A 17,348-nucleotide genomic window follows, 5' to 3' on the forward strand; every position below is an offset into this window, starting at 1 on the left:
CTCATTGTGTTCGTATTAGAACAATAAGAGGAAGCTCGGCAAAATGACGCATCTGATGCCACCAGATATACAAATGTCAAGAGTAATTTTGTAAATAATCACATTCTCGGTATGAGTTGTGTTCTAAATTCAGTGAGATAACGTTGGACGTGTGTGTTGATGTGAACAGGAAAGTGAGGTGATGCGGCGTGGAGGCGAGTTTACACAGCGCAGTAGCCCAGTTTACACATTTACAACTCGAGCCTATAGTGGTAGTTAGATTACAAAGTCTAAACTGTCAGGCTGCTATTGGCGGAGTGATATGATTATTCATCTTTAAACAATGTATAACAGACGCTAGGCCATAATAATAAACCTGAACAGGAGAATAGCAATTTAGATAATATGTAAATAGGTAATATGGTTTCTTCTTGCTATGTTTGACATATTCTGTGCTTTCTTATTCATTTATTACAATCTCTGCTATTCCTGGAGCAATAAATGGACTTTTATCAACGAAACAACCCGTATTCTGTACTGCAATGGTTGACCAGAACTATGGGCTTATCGAATTAATTATCGTAGTTGATTTATCAAACTGATTTAAGTTTATTGAATCAGAAGAACTGGGTTTTTTTTTTACATTGCGATGGTTTTCTAGTTCAACAGTATTATATAGCTCCATGAATAAGTAATTTTATTTTTAAAAATTCTCTTCTGTCTGGTGAATACCATCAAAAGTCGCACTGACAGCGATTATGTTACGCTAGCGACCCGACAAACAAGAGAAACTCCACTGCCACTTAACATCGCATTAAAGGGCGTTTCCGCTGTGTTAACAACAGAAAGAATGGAAGCAGTAGCCTAAACGCTATAAGGTCATTGTTTATTTATTTATTTATTTGCCATAGATTCAAATCCTCTACATTGTCAGAAAACCTAGAAATTCCTAAATGCACAAATACTTTCTTTTCAAACCGATCGTAACAGTATGCCCTTTAAAGTAAATTTAAAGTCAATGTCAACACTGCAGTAATCGTTTTTCAGGGACGAACGTCCAAACTTTGTTGATTAAACAGGGAAAAAAAAAGTCCGTCATAAGTTCATGACTCAGATATGGATTCCTGTCTAATACCGCTCCGAGGGGACTTTTGAATTTATGTTGATGCACTGTGCGCGCTTTGATGGCTGTTCCCTCTTCGACCATTCATCTTGAATTCATCCAATGCTCTGATGGTAATGACTTTGTGCATTAAGGTGGTTTACGTCACTTTGAGCCAGCCTCGGAGAATGCGGGGGAAAAGGGATTAACAAAACACAAAATTAGGAAATCAATTGTCTCTCAGTTGTATATCATGTCTAGAGCACGTGGTGATGTCATTACTTTAGAGAACAGGCGACAGCAGCTGGAATTTCATGAAGCTGGGATTTACGTTTTCAGAGTTTCTTCTGAAAGCGGATACAGATACATGTACAGTAGAATTTGTGCTCGCAAAAGATTCTCCAATCATCAGTCAGTACAAAGGCTGTAAATTAAGCAGAAATAAGTAGCCAATACTACAATAACCAATATATTTATTATGGTTCTCGTACACAAAATCACTTCATAAATAGACACTGAATTGTGTATTGTCCATTATCTATCTTCAACGCATTTGGCTGGACACACAAAAAAAATCTGTTCTAAATTTCTGTGTTAGCAGATTTACTACAGCTTGCCGTTATAACGCAGTGGGGCATGACGGTACCTGAGACATATAGAACATAATTGCCTCGAAGATAGCTATAGCATGTAATATAAGAACATGTCTGGAACTTGTTCCGTCGCAGCAAAATGTTCAGTGTTGAATTAGCACCTGAATTAACGCGTACACAATTTTCACACTTTTAACGCGTTCACTTTTCAAATGAACACTGTTCGAAACTTTTATTTTGTTGTACATAATAATAAGCGGTGGATTATTTTTGCTTGACCTTTCCTACGAAAGACAGGGCTCGCGTTGGTGGAAGGTTAGTATTTTAGTTTTATTCTGGTGAAGACTAGATTTTAGGCTTGGCTGAATCTGAGACTGGGTCATTCTGTGCTTCCTACTATACCAGTGAAACAGACGTTAAATTTGGGCATAGTGTAGAAAACAGACTGGTGTTTAAAAAAACTGGTGAAAATTTTAAATAAATAAATAAATAAATAAATAGCTCAATGGGCGATCAGTTGACATCAAGCACGTATGCCATTTTGGCATTGCCTGTAACCAATTACACCATAGGCTATATTCCTATCAAACAGTAGGGTTTGTCTTATACGGGATGCAATAACACGCAAGGCCTACTGGGAAATTTTTTTTCTTTTCTCAGCACCTCTGTTTTATAAGCGAGTCTTGTTTTACATTTGCGTCGAGGAGTACATATTGAAGAATTTTTGAGTGCGCAACCATTTTCAGGGATTTTAACCTGTTTTTCATAGACTACACTGGCTTTTTACAATCTTGACTTCAACAAGAGGGTCTTTTAGCCATGTTTATTTCAGTTCCTTGTTACACATTAAAATGTAATAACATAGCTATGCTTTGCTATACGATACTGTATCTAGGAAAAGACATATGTCAATTTTAAGGACATCCGATAGAATAATAAATGATGCTACATTTTTGTTTATTTGATTGTTTGTGTGTTTGTTAGTTTTATTTCCTGTCAATGATATGATCGATATAGATTCACCAAACTTAGAAAAACTAAAAAACTAAGAAGCAGTTTCAAAAATTGCAGACGTAGGCTATGTAAAAGCTCAATGCAGACTTTGTTTACCAATCATTTCATTAGTCGTTTAACAGCTACATAACATCTGCTTATATCGACTATTTGCCGGTTTTTAGTTGTTTCGTTTTACAGAAAGGTATTTTTTAATATACATAACAAATAATCGCCTATTTATAAAATCAAATGTATATAATAATCCTATACTACGGATTAGTAAAGAATGTTTTACAATTTAACATGAGATAGTGTTAAATATGCAGAAATTGACAGTCAGATAATATTTTCAAATAAAAAAAAACAATTACAATTATTTTCATGCGTCTTTGTCTTTATAGCCCACAATGATCTTTCCTATGAAATTAATTAGCTGAGATAATGATAACTCATTTTGATAAATCAAATTTATACATATATTTAACGGGCACTAACTATAAATTTACTCATTTTAACAATATATAATGGAAAATCACATTTGAAAAAAATGATAAACATGATAATGTCAAGTTTATTATTTAACATAATCAATTCTAAATTCTAAACATTTTATATCGATAATGTCGTTATTACACCAAATGGCATAATGGCCTAGTCTATGAAATGGTCTAAGATTGCCAGATTGTCTAATGCAGCCGGTGCTGTAACAGATTTTGCCAGGTTTTTATTAACAATACCATAATAACTGCTCGTAGTTGTTGGCCATGTTCTGTTTTATTTTGGCCACGTGTTCGTTAAAGATTCGCCAAGATCTAATTTAATGTAAGATCGGAAACTGAAAAAAAATCGATAAATTGTATAGTAAAAAATATGAGTATACATTTTATAAAAGCTAGTGATCTAACTATGATCAGTTAATATAATTAACACTGACCCCCCCTTCCCCCGCCAAAAATAAAATAAAGAGAAACGTGTGACAAACCTGTCCTCAGAGCGTCAATGAAAGCATTGCAATAACAAGCCTGCCTCTAAATTTTACTACAGGCTTTTCATGTAAATAACCTACACCACACCGATGGCCTTTGCTCTGTTAAAAACATATTCTAATGAACTAAAGCAAACGTATGGGTGCTCATTGTCAAAGTAAGATAAACTACTTAAAGGCTATGGATTTAGTAAAAAAAAATAATTGCTATGGCTACACTATTGCAATTTAGAACTCTTAAGTGTTCGTCGGTCGTCCCTTTAGAGGAACGCTTATAGGGTCTTTATAGAACCGTACATGAGACTGGATAAAAGAGTACCAGAAAGGGCACCAAGTAGAACCTTTAATTATCCAATGAACTCTTGAAGAACCCTTGAAAACTCTCCATAATCTGTATGGCATAGTGATTCCTCGGTTGCTTAAAATGTATTATTATATACATTATACTATTTACTACTTAACGATAAAAGGTCGAAAATAATGTTTGGTCCAGTATCCTATATATTTGAAGTAGTCTAAAATTTAAGGCAGCCATTATTCTGACAAGGGTCTTGCTATAAAGTTTTTAAAGGATCACTGGATGACTGATGATTATAACCTTTATCTTCTAAACAGGATTGACACCATTAAACGGCTTTGCAGGTTAACACCTCTCAAAGGTTGACTGCTCCTGTAACTTAAACCCAGCCGTAATGAGGAGGACAGCAGGTTAACGACGTGTGTACGGCTGTTTGCGGGGCCAGCTCGCTATTTCGCTTCAGACGCACAAAAGCAACAATATTTACGACTCTTTTAAGCATCGATCACACTGACAGTTCTTAGTCCTACCACATGGACTTCATTAGACTTAAAGATTACATTCCACTACAATATACCTGTATTTTCCAATCAGAAAAGCACAATATAGTTGCTTTCATTGAAATTATAAGGTGTTTTGATTGTGACTCGTCATGCCCATTATTTCAGTTCTGTCGTTGGGTGTATTTACAAAAAGCAATTGGTTTTAAACTAGGAAAGACAGAATTTCAGGGAAAATGTGTCTTAAAACCGGGGCCATGTCCATCATTTTTAGCCTATAGCTATGAAAAACAAAAAATGTCATTATAACAGTGGGAATTTGTTTTGGTTTGTTGACAGAGACATTTTGACAGTGTTAACAAAAACATTTCACAACTGTGTAAAGTTCCTTGTCACGATCTGAATCACGCGAAAATTAAATAAAAAAAGTATTTTCGAGATTAAAATAGGCTAATCCAACCTACTTGTGTATTTTATGGAGATACAGCGCCATCTACCGTTGTTTGTGTACTACTGCATAGTTGTATGGATTTATTACCACCAAATTGTATGTGAAAATACGTGAAAGAATTTGTATTAATATATATTTTTATATTAATATAATACTCAAATGTGAAACAGTTTAAGAACAATTAGAACATGTGCATTAGAACAGTAGGCTATAACAGGCCATTTTATTTTACAGTCTATTTTTCTCATTAAACGTTCAAATGTGGCAAGTGAATGTGTCCGATGAAAAGGGAGCTATAAACAGATCCATAGAGGTTGATCTGTTTGTTCCACAGGGCCAGATATTGCAGATGAGCATGTCAAAACATCCGCTATATGGTGTCTGATTCCAGGTGAATTGATCCAAAAACAATTTGTGGCAAAAGGCAGGATAATGTAAACGCAAAACTCTATTGTTTGATCGACATTTGATCCATATGCTCTGATACCCTACTGACTGAATGATACCAATAGACCAGATATGGAGTGCTCCATAACCTGTTTTAATTGCCGTAATTAACTGACGACCTCTGACAAATGTATTAATTTAGACTATATAGTAAATTACACCCTGCCGATTCTCTGGTTTCCAAAAACATGCTACTGGATTGGCTGTTCTAAAATGCCCTCAGGTATAAATGAATGTGTGAATCTGATTGTGTCCTGCGATGGACTGGCGTCCCATCCAGGATGTAGGCCTATTACCATCTCACTCCCAGTGTTCCCTGGATAAGTTCCGGATTCACTGCGATAGGATAAAGTGGTTACGGTAAACGAACGAACGAGTGAATGAATGAATGAATGAATTAAAATAATCTTGATGTATGAAGCCCTATTTGTAGATTATTTCAAAGCAGCTGTATCCCACAATACCCAGCAGGAGGCGATGCTGTATCAGGACTCGCTACTATTCTACTCTAAAATAATAATAAGATGTGTTTAACTATAATTTCTCGGAATATAGGACTTGTATAGAGGAGATACGGCGCCATCTAGAGGAGAGGTGCTATTCTGCAAAGTCTGTCTGTCGATTTATATGCAGTCAGGACCTGAGAGCCCCAAAAACTTGCTTTGTGGTTTTCACAATTGAACAGTACTAGCTCTGTTCCAGACAAGATGCGCAAGTAGAAAAGATTTATGCAACGCACGTATGACGTTGTTATGTGCATATTCCAGTATCCAGTGCTGTCCATTTTGCAATGATTATAGGTGTATCCCAGGGGTACTCTACTTATGGCCGGCGCAGGTCTGGTACAAAAATTCAGGCTGGGAGTCTCACAACCACCCAAGACACACCAAAGCCAAATTTTGGTAGAAGCACCTTGTTGACGAGCGAGGTCATGGCAGAATTGCCAACTGGTCCGAGCTGAGATGAAGGCTGCAGTAAATCAAATAACCACTCTCTACCGCATTTGCGAGTAGAAAAGCATCTCAGAGCACACAGGTTTACCCAGCTTTAGAATGGAGTTCCTAATAAATGTTATGAAAATGATACTTTCAGTCTCATAAATGGGTGGACAGGACACCACACTTTAAAAAACACTGGGTTAAAATCAACCCAAATGGGGTTATTTTAAGCCCAACTACTGGGTAGGCTAAAAACAGGACACGTTTTGGTCTAAACTAACCTAAGTTAGGTGGTTAATTTTAATCCAGCAAATGGGTTGTTTTTCAACCCAAATGATGGCTTAATTTTTACAAAAACGCTGGGTTGATTTTATTTCATAAATGGGTTAATATTTTCCGGGTTATTTTTACCCTTTGAAAATGTCAAATATACCACATTATAAACAAATATGACAACATGGTATCTCCTTTATTTATACACAAGAAGGTGTTCAGAAATGTATTGCTAAAGCTGCTAAAGTGTATATATATTCTTTGAAGCAAATAATTCAAATAAGTCATATATTTAAGACAAAAACCTAAGATTTTTATCAAATGAGGTGTTAAAAACATCCAAAAACCTGAGTAACCAACTAACCATCCAGTGGGCATTACAAGCACGTAAGCCAAAACTAACGAAGATAGCGGTGCATTTAACGTCATGTAAACTGGTCTGTTATCGCACATTAGTGTACAGTATACAGTAATGGTTTTATGGATAAATATATTGATACGAACCTTGTTTCTCCAAATAAATCTAACACTCTGTCCGTGTGAAAACCGCTACCTCCACCTGATGCTAATTCAAACAGTCCGAATGACCCAGCCACTAACCCAGCGGGTGGGCTACACAAAACTACCCACAAACTATCCAAAACTGAGAAAATAACCGAATTAAATGACAAAAAAGGCTCAGCCCAGCGTTTGGGTAGAAAAAAATAACCCACCATTTTTTAGAGTGATTTCCCCCGAGTCTCCACATGGCCAATTCAGACCCATTTATAGCTCAATGATTATTCGATCCTATACCAGGAAGCCCGCCAGCTTTAAGGACGCATGAAATATTTCAGTGCTGTCGGAGACGTCTTCTTGATCACGTGACGTAAACATATCATATAAATGCTTCTACTCTCCCTAAAATTCCAATAAGTGATGAGGACCGCTCATTCAAAATCACCAAAGTGGGGGAAAAAACAATGAGGACATTCAAAAACCTTGGACATATGTTGAATAAAATGTACCTGACTTGTGAAAAAAAAATGAGAGCGTGAGAATCAGTTGAATTTTGAATTGGCTAAAACATCAGCATTTATGTCTGTGGTGTAGCAACACCTCCAATAATTTTATCATGTTTATCAATAAGTTAAGTCGCTCTAGAGTGACCCTTTAAGTCATTTAGCTAATGCGCTTGCTTTAGATTTCTCCCAGGTGCTTCTCATTTCAGTGCAAGGACAAGGACAAACATATGTATCAAACGGGAAGTCCTTGTTTACTTGCTTAGTTTACTTATTGATGACATGTTGCACAGGGCCTAACGAGCGTGAATGCACACAGCGCGGTGTGATTACACACTGAATAAACATCAGTATATTATACACGTGTACATCATACGCTTAAATGATGACGTTTTAGTCTATTGAAAAAATCTTATTATTTCTCCTACGCAAGTTTTTGAATTCTCATATGCATGTTTTTTTAAGTCAAGCACGTTGACTTTTTACATTTTTATTGAAATTTTATATTTTACTTTGACCGATATCTGGCTCACAGGCTGAAGACGTGATAAAGTAAAAAAGGGGGTATCAAGGGATGCAACCTTTGTCATTTCATGGCAAAGAGGATATGAGGCAGGAACACAGTAACGGTTGGCATGGTCTCCTAATTATGTGTTCGGACTAGAACTGAACAAATTTAAGCCAATTTAAGTCAGGTCAGACTGGCCCGGTAATGGACATCAATGAATGTCCTTGGTGCCTGGGAAAGTGCTTAATGGGTTCTTGCCTGCAGTTTTACCTCGAAAGCCCAGAGGCCTCAGGTTTCGGTTTGAAAATAATTGGCTCTAATCTGCCACACTTAACCAATAAACCCTGCTTGTTGCTAATTCACCTGCAGTACAACACCAGTCTGGAATCAGAGGCAGCGTTTGAGACGAGTGCTGTTCTTCTTAAAAAGGGTTCTTACATTCTTAGTAAATGTAGTAAATCAGAGACTAATTGTTAGTGTGTGTGTGTGTGAGAGAGAGAGAGAGAGAGAGGAGAGAGAGAGAGAGAGAGTGTTTCAAAGTAAAGTATTTGGTCAAACTAAGAAAATTGTATATTTACACCGCTCTTCCCCTTTCCAACGAGTAACAGAGTTAATGAGTAAGAGAATTATATTGAAGGGCTTTCACGTGGTGCCAGACATTAAATGAACAATTCGCTTAGCAATAAGTTTTCATTTTAAATTTAGTTTTGATTAACTTTTTTATATTAATTTTAATTTTATTTGCTCATAAGTAGGCCGCTGCGTCCCTTAGCTTAAGCAGTATTAAGGAATTTGATGAACGTTACTTTTAAATCCATCGGTGTTAGGTTGTTACATTACCCAGCTTTATTCCAAACTGAGTAGTTTGTTATCTTCATCTTTAATTAACGAGCATTTCCAGAAGCGCATTCTAACATAAATGGTATAGCATTTTTATCCAAAGGATATTAACCCTGTGTCTCATTCACCCATTCTCTCTCACTCCCTCTCTCTCACACACACACACATCAATGGTAGTAGAGCTGCCATGCGCTAACTTGCCAACTTGGGGTCCAGTGTTCTGCCCAAGGACACTTCGGTATGTGGAGTCACGTGGGCCAGGAATCGAACCGCCAACCCTACGATTAGTGGACAACCCGCTCTACCACCTGATCCACAGTCGCCCATAGTAACGTAACATAGCAACATAAATGAACGACTAACCCGAGCCATTTATTATTCATTAAGCACTTCTTAATTTGGGGCTTGTGTGCAGTTCTACCTCAAAATGGCAGAGGTCGCTAATTTCGGTAAAAATAAATAAATAAAACTCCCAAAAACCATTAATTTGATGATGATGATGATGATGATGATGATTATTATTATTATTATTATTATTATTATTATTATTATTATTATTATTATTATTAGGGCCGTGTGCTAATACTTTGATGTGATCAAATGTAAACCAATTACACCATCTCAGTGACGGTAAAATTTGCCTTGCTCCGATAGGTACACAACATCTGTAATACCTTAATTGTTTCGATGGCCTATAGTTTCAAATGCACTGTGGTGTTGATCAACTTGAGATGTACTATGAGATGCCCTAATTCAGAATGAATTTTACAGGAGTAACAGATCTCTGAGAGATGTGATTTCAATTGGCAATTCAGATACATGTTAATAGAGATTAACGGGCCAACCAGGGGTAAAATAAAGATCCTATTTCGGTTGCGTACAGGAGAAACCTGCAGAAAATTTGCCCTGAGAGTGCTATGCCAGTGGTGAATACAGTGATACAGTACTGTGCCATGTACACAGCTACACAATCTTTCACCAAGAAGTTGGAATAGTTTACATAAAACAAAAACAACGTTTTCAATGCCACTGTAAACATACCTCATTCTTAAATACACCTCTAAAGTCCTATCCACAGCTGAAATTCGAAGTCTTGGCAATAATTGTGCAGATGTTGCCGGGGAGAACTGCTTTTATTTTGGCCAAGCGTAGTATGACAGAGATTTAGTAATAAGTACGTGGATGACTAAGGAAAGAAAGGAAAGAGGGAATAGAAAAGAGAAGTTTCAACAATGAGAGAGAAGCTATGAGGGAAAATTTGTGTTAATATTAATATAATTTTTGCAGAAACGTTGCTCTTAGACAAACAACGTGACCTTCAATATACCAACTATCTTGCCCAATAAATAAAACAGTGTAAAATGTTACTTTGTATTCACTGAGTAAACACTGGTTTATCTGTTTTCAGATATCATGTCCAATTGTGAGTGGCTTGGCCGTTTGCGGTGCTCAAAGTAATAATCACATCACTAGTCTTTTTCAATGCAATAATTATGAAAGCCAATGGTATCACCAAAGCAATACAAAAAAAAAAATTAAACTTTCCTAGGCTTGGGTCATGTTACTTGGCTCATGGTTATAAACGTGAATGTAAGTGTAACCCTACAGTGATTTAAATTGGGCTGTAACTGATTGTGGCCGATACTGTGTCCCTGGTTTGATCCTGAGCTCGGGTACCTGGCTCCCCAAGTCCTTGTGGGTTTTCTCCAGATTCTCCGGGTTCCTAAAAACATTCCGACTGGATTGGCTACGCCAAAACACAATCCCAGCTTGCGCCCACTATTCCCGAGATCAGATACGGATCCAGTGAGATCCTGCCCAGGATAAAGCAGCTACTGAGGATTTGTATACCCGAACATTAGAATTTAATAGGTAATCTAGAATAAACTTGCTGCTTTGGAAGTAAACAAGCGCAAAAATGGTAGTTATTTAAAGACAGTTTCTCATTATTCGTTTTCATACCTAAATTCGGGCGAATCTGGCCCATTATATTAAAGTTAATTAATTATTTTTATTAGGCCTAATTAATCAATAAACTTTTTATAGATTTATAGACTTTGTTCCCAAACGTCAACATTTACCCAAGATCATTTAATTTAACAACTGTTAAATTACTTGTTGTTATTATCATTTCAGACGGAGGAGACACCGACTTTTAAGCCCAAAAGCACATGAAGTAATTTTAAAGAGTTGTTGCATGATATCTGTTTGGTCCTCGGGCACGGCCTGTCTTAATGCACTACACAATGCCCCTAAGGCCTGTTTTCTCTGACACTTCCTAGTTCCTTTTCTGTAAATGCGCGTCAAGCGCTCACGAGTTGTCTCGAATTAATGTAAACTTTATTAATCTATTTATGAGATTTTGGTATTACACGAAAATGACATTTTACTGTTTGCTAATTTGATTGACAGCGCTGCGAAAAAAAATGTCCGAGCTTACCTGGTACGGTGAGGAAATGCAAGAAATACCCTAGTGATTAGCGCATAGAACTGCGAGGAAAGAGCTGTATAACACTGAAACATGGAGCAAATATAATGGAAACATATTATATGTTTTGTATGAAGGCCACGCTCAAGATGCATGTGATATCAAATTAAACAGGTGCAAGTGTAATTTTGTAAATGGGTGCGATGTGAATTCTCTCACCCACGGGCATTGTAAATGAATCAAAGTATCATTATTCATTTACAGTGCCCGTTCAAAACGGACAACGTCGTCATATTCAAATCCTTTTATTTGAACCTTTTAAAATTAAGTGCAACATTAAATTACTTAACTTTATTTTGCTGTATTTAGCAGAGTATTCATAATTTAGAGCAAACAAATCATATTATTGTAAGAGGAAACCCTGTGAAGTACTCATATTTGACAGGAACGTCAAGAACCTTAACATCTTCATTTTAATGCTACATGCAAATTATTATTATTATTATTATTAATGAGCAGCTACTATTCTCAGACGCAAATTGTATTTGTCTGAGTTAAACCTTCTGCTTAATTTGTTAAGACATTATGTGTATATGACTTTTTATGTTTTTTGTAGGGGGTTTTTGTTGATTTTTTTTGTTTTGTTTTTACAGAATCGGCTACAGATTTCGGTGGACCTATAGGCCTACAATGTTTTCTTTTGATTATGTTTTTTTTCTTGCAGGTTCTGGTCTTGTTTCAATCAGAAGAGTCTCGCTAGGGCAAATATTTGGCTCTGAAGAGCTCTCGGGGATTGAGGAGAGTGTCCACTCTGCAAAATCCTCACTCATCTGTAGGTGTGTAATAGATTAAGGGCATAAAAGAGGGCGTTCGAAACAAACTTTTACGTGCACAAAAGCTTTACTTTTGCGCTTGAGAGTTTGCACTTGTGCAAAGAGCTTGGCAAACTTTCTGACACGTGTTGCATAAGTCCACTGTAATCCATTAATCAGCATTCTCAGAAGTGCATGCAAACACTTAGCATTGAACTACATGCAATAAGCAATCTTTTTTGTAGATATCTGGTAGGTCATGTACCAGATCAAAAATATTTACTGACTGAGGAACATCTTTTCTCTCCCCCCCCCCCCATTTCGACCTTTATTTCACGACCCGTAGTCTAAAATGTTAAAGCTTTTTCAAGCCCACGACATTAATGACGAAACCACGATTATTTCATTTGTTTCTCATTACATATAAGTGCTATAACAACACTTTGGAGATAACGAAAAGCCTGTTGAATCAGCTTTTACACGCATAATTGGTAATTTCGTGTAGACTTGGAAGCCTGGAAACTTGGAGATGCAGAGCAGTAGATAGTGAAGATAGCGGACCAGATCCCATTCAAAACCATGACAACACGGAACAACCCCGGATTTATTCCAGAGAGCTAAAGGACATTGTGCAGGGGCGTCAATCAAGCATTATTCAAGCACTGAACAAATGCAAAATCTTGACTGGAACAAATGCTTCCAACGGGTCTCGGACGCGGGGCTACATTTCTCTCTTTTGTTCCCAGTCACTGGTTGGCATGTATTTGTGTTCCCTTTTTTCCCCTCCGTCCGACCACCCAGGACGACCAGAAGAGGAGGGATATACGCGCTCGTACTGGGAGGAAAGTGTACATAGGCTGTCGGCCAGGTGCCTCTGAATCTACGTCCGAAACCACGAACTAAATAGTATCGTGGCATGTTATTTTGCATACTCATCTCACTTTTTAGTATACTGATCTTGCTACACTGCGACTTGTACGGCCTTGCTGTCTCTGTATAAAATTCCTCCAGTCACTGCTGGGTTTCATGACGTTGAATCGAGATGAATAATTAAAGATGTTTTTGTTTTTTATTGTTGATTTGTTTGTTTACCCTATCTTATTTAACTCCGCCCAAGCGCCAAGAAAAAGCAAAAAGCATTCGACCAAGACATCCACGACAATTCATTCTTCAGCTGCGAGCTTTTATTTGAAATAATTCATAATAATTTTGTTGAAACAAAAAACATAGCAATGCTAAAACCAATTACAAATCGTCCAAAGTGAAATCACATGATGGACACAAAAACACAGGGTCAGATATATTTGATAGCTATAAAATATCATAGGCCTACTGGGACTACAATGGCACTTGGTGGGACTTGGTATTGATCTGAAAACATAATAATATATGATAAACACGGGACTGGAAATAAACAGTCCCATTGTAATTGAGTTATTTCAAGCAAATGCTTAAATTGCACTCTTTTGGTGGCGTACTATTTTGGCATACTATTTAGTACAATAAACGGATTAGGACGCAGCCTGCCGCCTAGAGCATCGTTCGGAAAACAGTCCACAGACTGTCTCATGCACTTCTCTGCTGAAGTGCTGAGGTGAGGGACTCGACCCATCATCACCCCATTTTTAGCACCTTCTTTTTAGAATCTTTAACCCACCCACGAAATGAATTAAATTAGTGAGGCCTAATAAAACGAAGATCTTTGTCTGGATATAATATTTAATCTCTCTATTACAGTAAAAAATTAACAAGCCGTTAGATGAACCGTCATCAACGAATTACTTTATATGCCATTTCTAAATACAGTACTCGCTTTAAATGGTGGAACTCCCTGATTTACAGACGACTTAGGGTCAAATCTGGTAGCAGTGCTCAGTCTGGTTTTACAAAACTTTTTTAAAAAGTTTTTTTTTAATTTTGAATTTAGTTTCACAATCCGAAAATTGCTCACATGCAAGCTTGGGTGTACAATTATCCTCTATTTATGGCACATTCAATATACAGATACGAATAAGGACAACAACAACAACAACAACAACAACAACAACAAAACAATATAGGACGCTAGTGGATCACTTTGTATGCAAATACCCGATGTTATTTGGGCGGGAGAAGGAGGGGATGCTCTCTTGTTGTCACTTGCCACCCAAGACGTGATTCAGCCTCAACAATTACCATTATCTGTGTCCTAGTTTTCACGACTTCGGCGAATCGGTAATGATGAAGAGGGTTTCCTTCAGTCATTGTGAAAGTAGCGGCCTATTCTTAGCCGGGTTCACACCTACCGTCGCTGGGACTTAAGCACTCGAATCATTCAGGTGCTTTGTGGCCGAATGGGGAGGCGGCTACTGTTTAGCAGCGCTAAGTGCTGTTTATATAAACAGCGCCACGCCAGTGTACACACTATCACTTGGAGTCGGATCAAGCACCATTCTACTGCTCGTCCTTGGATAAAGTTGTTTAAGCCAAACAAATTTAGCTCTGTTATATCATGGCCGTTCCTGCCAGGCTCAGCTTTACCGTGAGGAGTATTTTGGATTTACCAGAAAATGACAGCGAGAGCGCAGCGCATCTTTTGCCACTCCACTCGCTCTCTAGCTCTCCTTACTCATCCTGGACAGACAGCGACAGAGGCCACTGCATGTGTAAGTTAACCCTCTCTAAGAAATTAGGGTAACAAAGTGTACTTTTCCTTATTGCTGAGGTGGTTCTATCATATCTATTTTTACACATTAGCTTTAATCCAGCTTTTATTAGCCTATTTACCATACTTGTAACTGACACTTTACATTTTTACGCATATGCTATTTTAACTATTGTACCGTACCGTTAGTATGTTTCTTTTACTTAGGAAAGTGCAAGTTAAAGTTTCCATGAATATAAATAAAAATATAAGTATAAATATATATAAATATAAATAAAAAATAGATGTGTATATATAGGCTTTATGTATATATATATATATATATATATATATATATATATATATATATATATATATATATATATATATATATATATATATAATTATTATTATTATTTAATTTTTAAGGCCTAACGAAATTCAAAATGACGATTATCGTTTTTTTTTTATTTTTTGTAAAATTACAGCACATTTATGGAACATATAACTGGAAGATGATGTATATTTACAAGTAAGATATACCGTTAAACTATTTTTCTGAATACATGATTAAGTTCCACTGTGGTATTTTTGTCAGCCTCAGATGAGAGCAATCCGGAGGCGTCCCCTGACTCCACCGGGTCTAATGATCCTCCCGCGGAGGCAGATCAGGAGAAGAAAAAGAAACGGCGTGTGTTGTTCTCCAAGGCCCAGACCTATGAGCTGGAGAGGCGCTTCCGGCAGCAGCGCTACCTGTCTGCTCAGGAGCGCGAGCAGCTCGCGCACCTCCTCCGCCTCACGCCCACACAGGTCAAGATCTGGTTCCAGAATCACAGGTATAAGATGAAGCGAGCGCGGGTCGAGTGTGTACAGGATTTCGGTCCACCTCCGTTGCTGCGCAGGGTCGTGGTGCCAATTCTAGTGCAGGACGGTAAACCATATCAGAGCTGCATTAGCGAAACTGAAAAGGGAGGCTGCGTGGTTCCGCCATCGTCTTGTGGGCCTCGAGGATTCCAACCTTTCCAGCCGTCAACTTTTGCGCTTCTACCGCAGTACCAGCACTTTACAAACCCAACAGCCTCCACACACCATCTCCTTTGGTGAAACCATCCACGGTGGACTAAAGGATGACGCATGGATGAACATACATGCTTTTATTTACACGTGTAGTGTACACAGTAAATGAGTAAATGCAATTTGCACATATTTTATTTTGTATTTAGAAATAGTTGTGTTTTCTGATCCGAGGTGACTTGTGAATTCTTTGCAACGATTATGACACAACTACAGTATAGTGAAGAGGGCTAATTTAGGTTTTGTTTTAAACCAAATGTAAATATGGTAGTTAAGAATTTAAAAATATATATTATATATAGCCTGGACAAAAGGACATGTTGTATAGACAACTGGATATTTTCCCTCCTCAAAACGGGTTGCATTAATTTACAGCCTTAAAACTTCTGGAAGTTGATGTTCCTTTTGCCTCAATGTTGTACAAGCTATTAAACTATGAAATAAAGTTTGTTCGTTTAATTGATGTCTTTGTCTGCTATTATGCGGCTGTTAACTGGATATTGGAGGTTTATAACCTGATATGTAATTGGACTATTATAATGAAAAGAATTATAATGTAAAATGATGTGTTTTGAGGAGTGTTGCCTAACTACCACCTGTTCCTGTATGCCTTAGTATAGTTCGGACTCCTTTTGTTAATCCAATTCATTGTTGGCAGGCTCTTTATATGGATACATTCAGATGTTACTTATAGGAGCATATTAGCGCTCAGCAAGACATTTAAGCCTTTTATAATGTTAAGACTTTATCTTCAATACAGGAGAGCAGAGACAAATTACAAACTTCAAAAGCATACTCAGCATAATAATAGTGAGCAAACACAGGATTAGGCCTGAACGTGTATTGGCTTGGCAGTGGTCTGCCCCAGCGGTGCTTTTGAAACCACTGCCAGAGATGTCTTTATCGGAGTTCCCTGCTCAGAGTTCAGTGTTTATTAGCTACAATACCAGTATAAACTAATGGAAACTTCCACAACTATCGAAGTAGAAAAATGACCTAAACATTGATAGGGAAAGTTTATTTATGAAAGTAAAATGTTCTGCTGTCATGGATGAGCTGTGATTTCTCATGCATCCACGACCCCCGAGCTCATCCTAATTCCCAGTGCGCATCATTGGTGTCACCTGGTCCTTTGTCCCTCTCTCTGGTCCATATGGAGGACAGTGACTGAAGCTGTCTCGGTCTACATCTCCCCTCCAACACTTTGTATGTCTGAGTCTGAATGGACCATTGTGTGCCATCCAAAGGGACCTAGACAAAATCCTCAGTGCCTCAATTCTCGTGATGTTTAATCAGTCCCTGGTGACAAATTTATGGGTTTTAACAACACAATAGTGTTTTAGGCTTTAACAGCGGCAAAGCCAAGCTTTTAGAGATTTCTACCGTTTTATTGAAAAACTGGAGGGAAGAGCAGTCCTCTTAATGACTTATCCATGTTTATTAACATTTCCTTCAGTAACCAAATGACCGATAGGCTATATTAGCCATCGGTTGGAATCA

The 17,348-nt window shown here is 37.5% G+C and overlaps 1 protein-coding gene across 1 annotated transcript; it reads left to right on the plus strand.

Moving 5' to 3' along the window:
• Positions 1–14,130: 14,130 nt before the first annotated feature.
• nkx2.9 (NK2 transcription factor related, locus 9 (Drosophila)) lies at positions 14,131–16,029 on the plus strand. Its single transcript, XM_053633342.1, has 2 exons — positions 14,131–14,796; positions 15,373–16,029. The coding sequence occupies exons 1-2, from the start codon at positions 14,643–14,645 to the stop codon at positions 15,876–15,878; spliced, it is 660 nt and encodes a 219-aa protein (XP_053489317.1). The 5' UTR covers positions 14,131–14,642; the 3' UTR covers positions 15,879–16,029.
• Positions 16,030–17,348: the final 1,319 nt, after the last annotated feature.

This window comes from Ictalurus furcatus, chromosome 9 (genome assembly GCF_023375685.1).
Source record: "Ictalurus furcatus strain D&B chromosome 9, Billie_1.0, whole genome shotgun sequence".
Taxonomy (NCBI): domain Eukaryota; kingdom Metazoa; phylum Chordata; class Actinopteri; order Siluriformes; family Ictaluridae; genus Ictalurus; species Ictalurus furcatus.

Bases quoted from the DNA above. Each gene is read 5' to 3' on its own strand.
- nkx2.9 (XM_053633342.1), top strand. From the start codon at position 14,643: ATGGCCGTTCCTGCCAGGCTCAGCTTTACCGTGAGGAGTATTTTGGAT. The intron at 14,797-15,372 runs GTAAGTTAACCC...TATTTTTGTCAG, and splicing joins CGACAGAGGCCACTGCATGT to CCTCAGATGAGAGCAATCCG.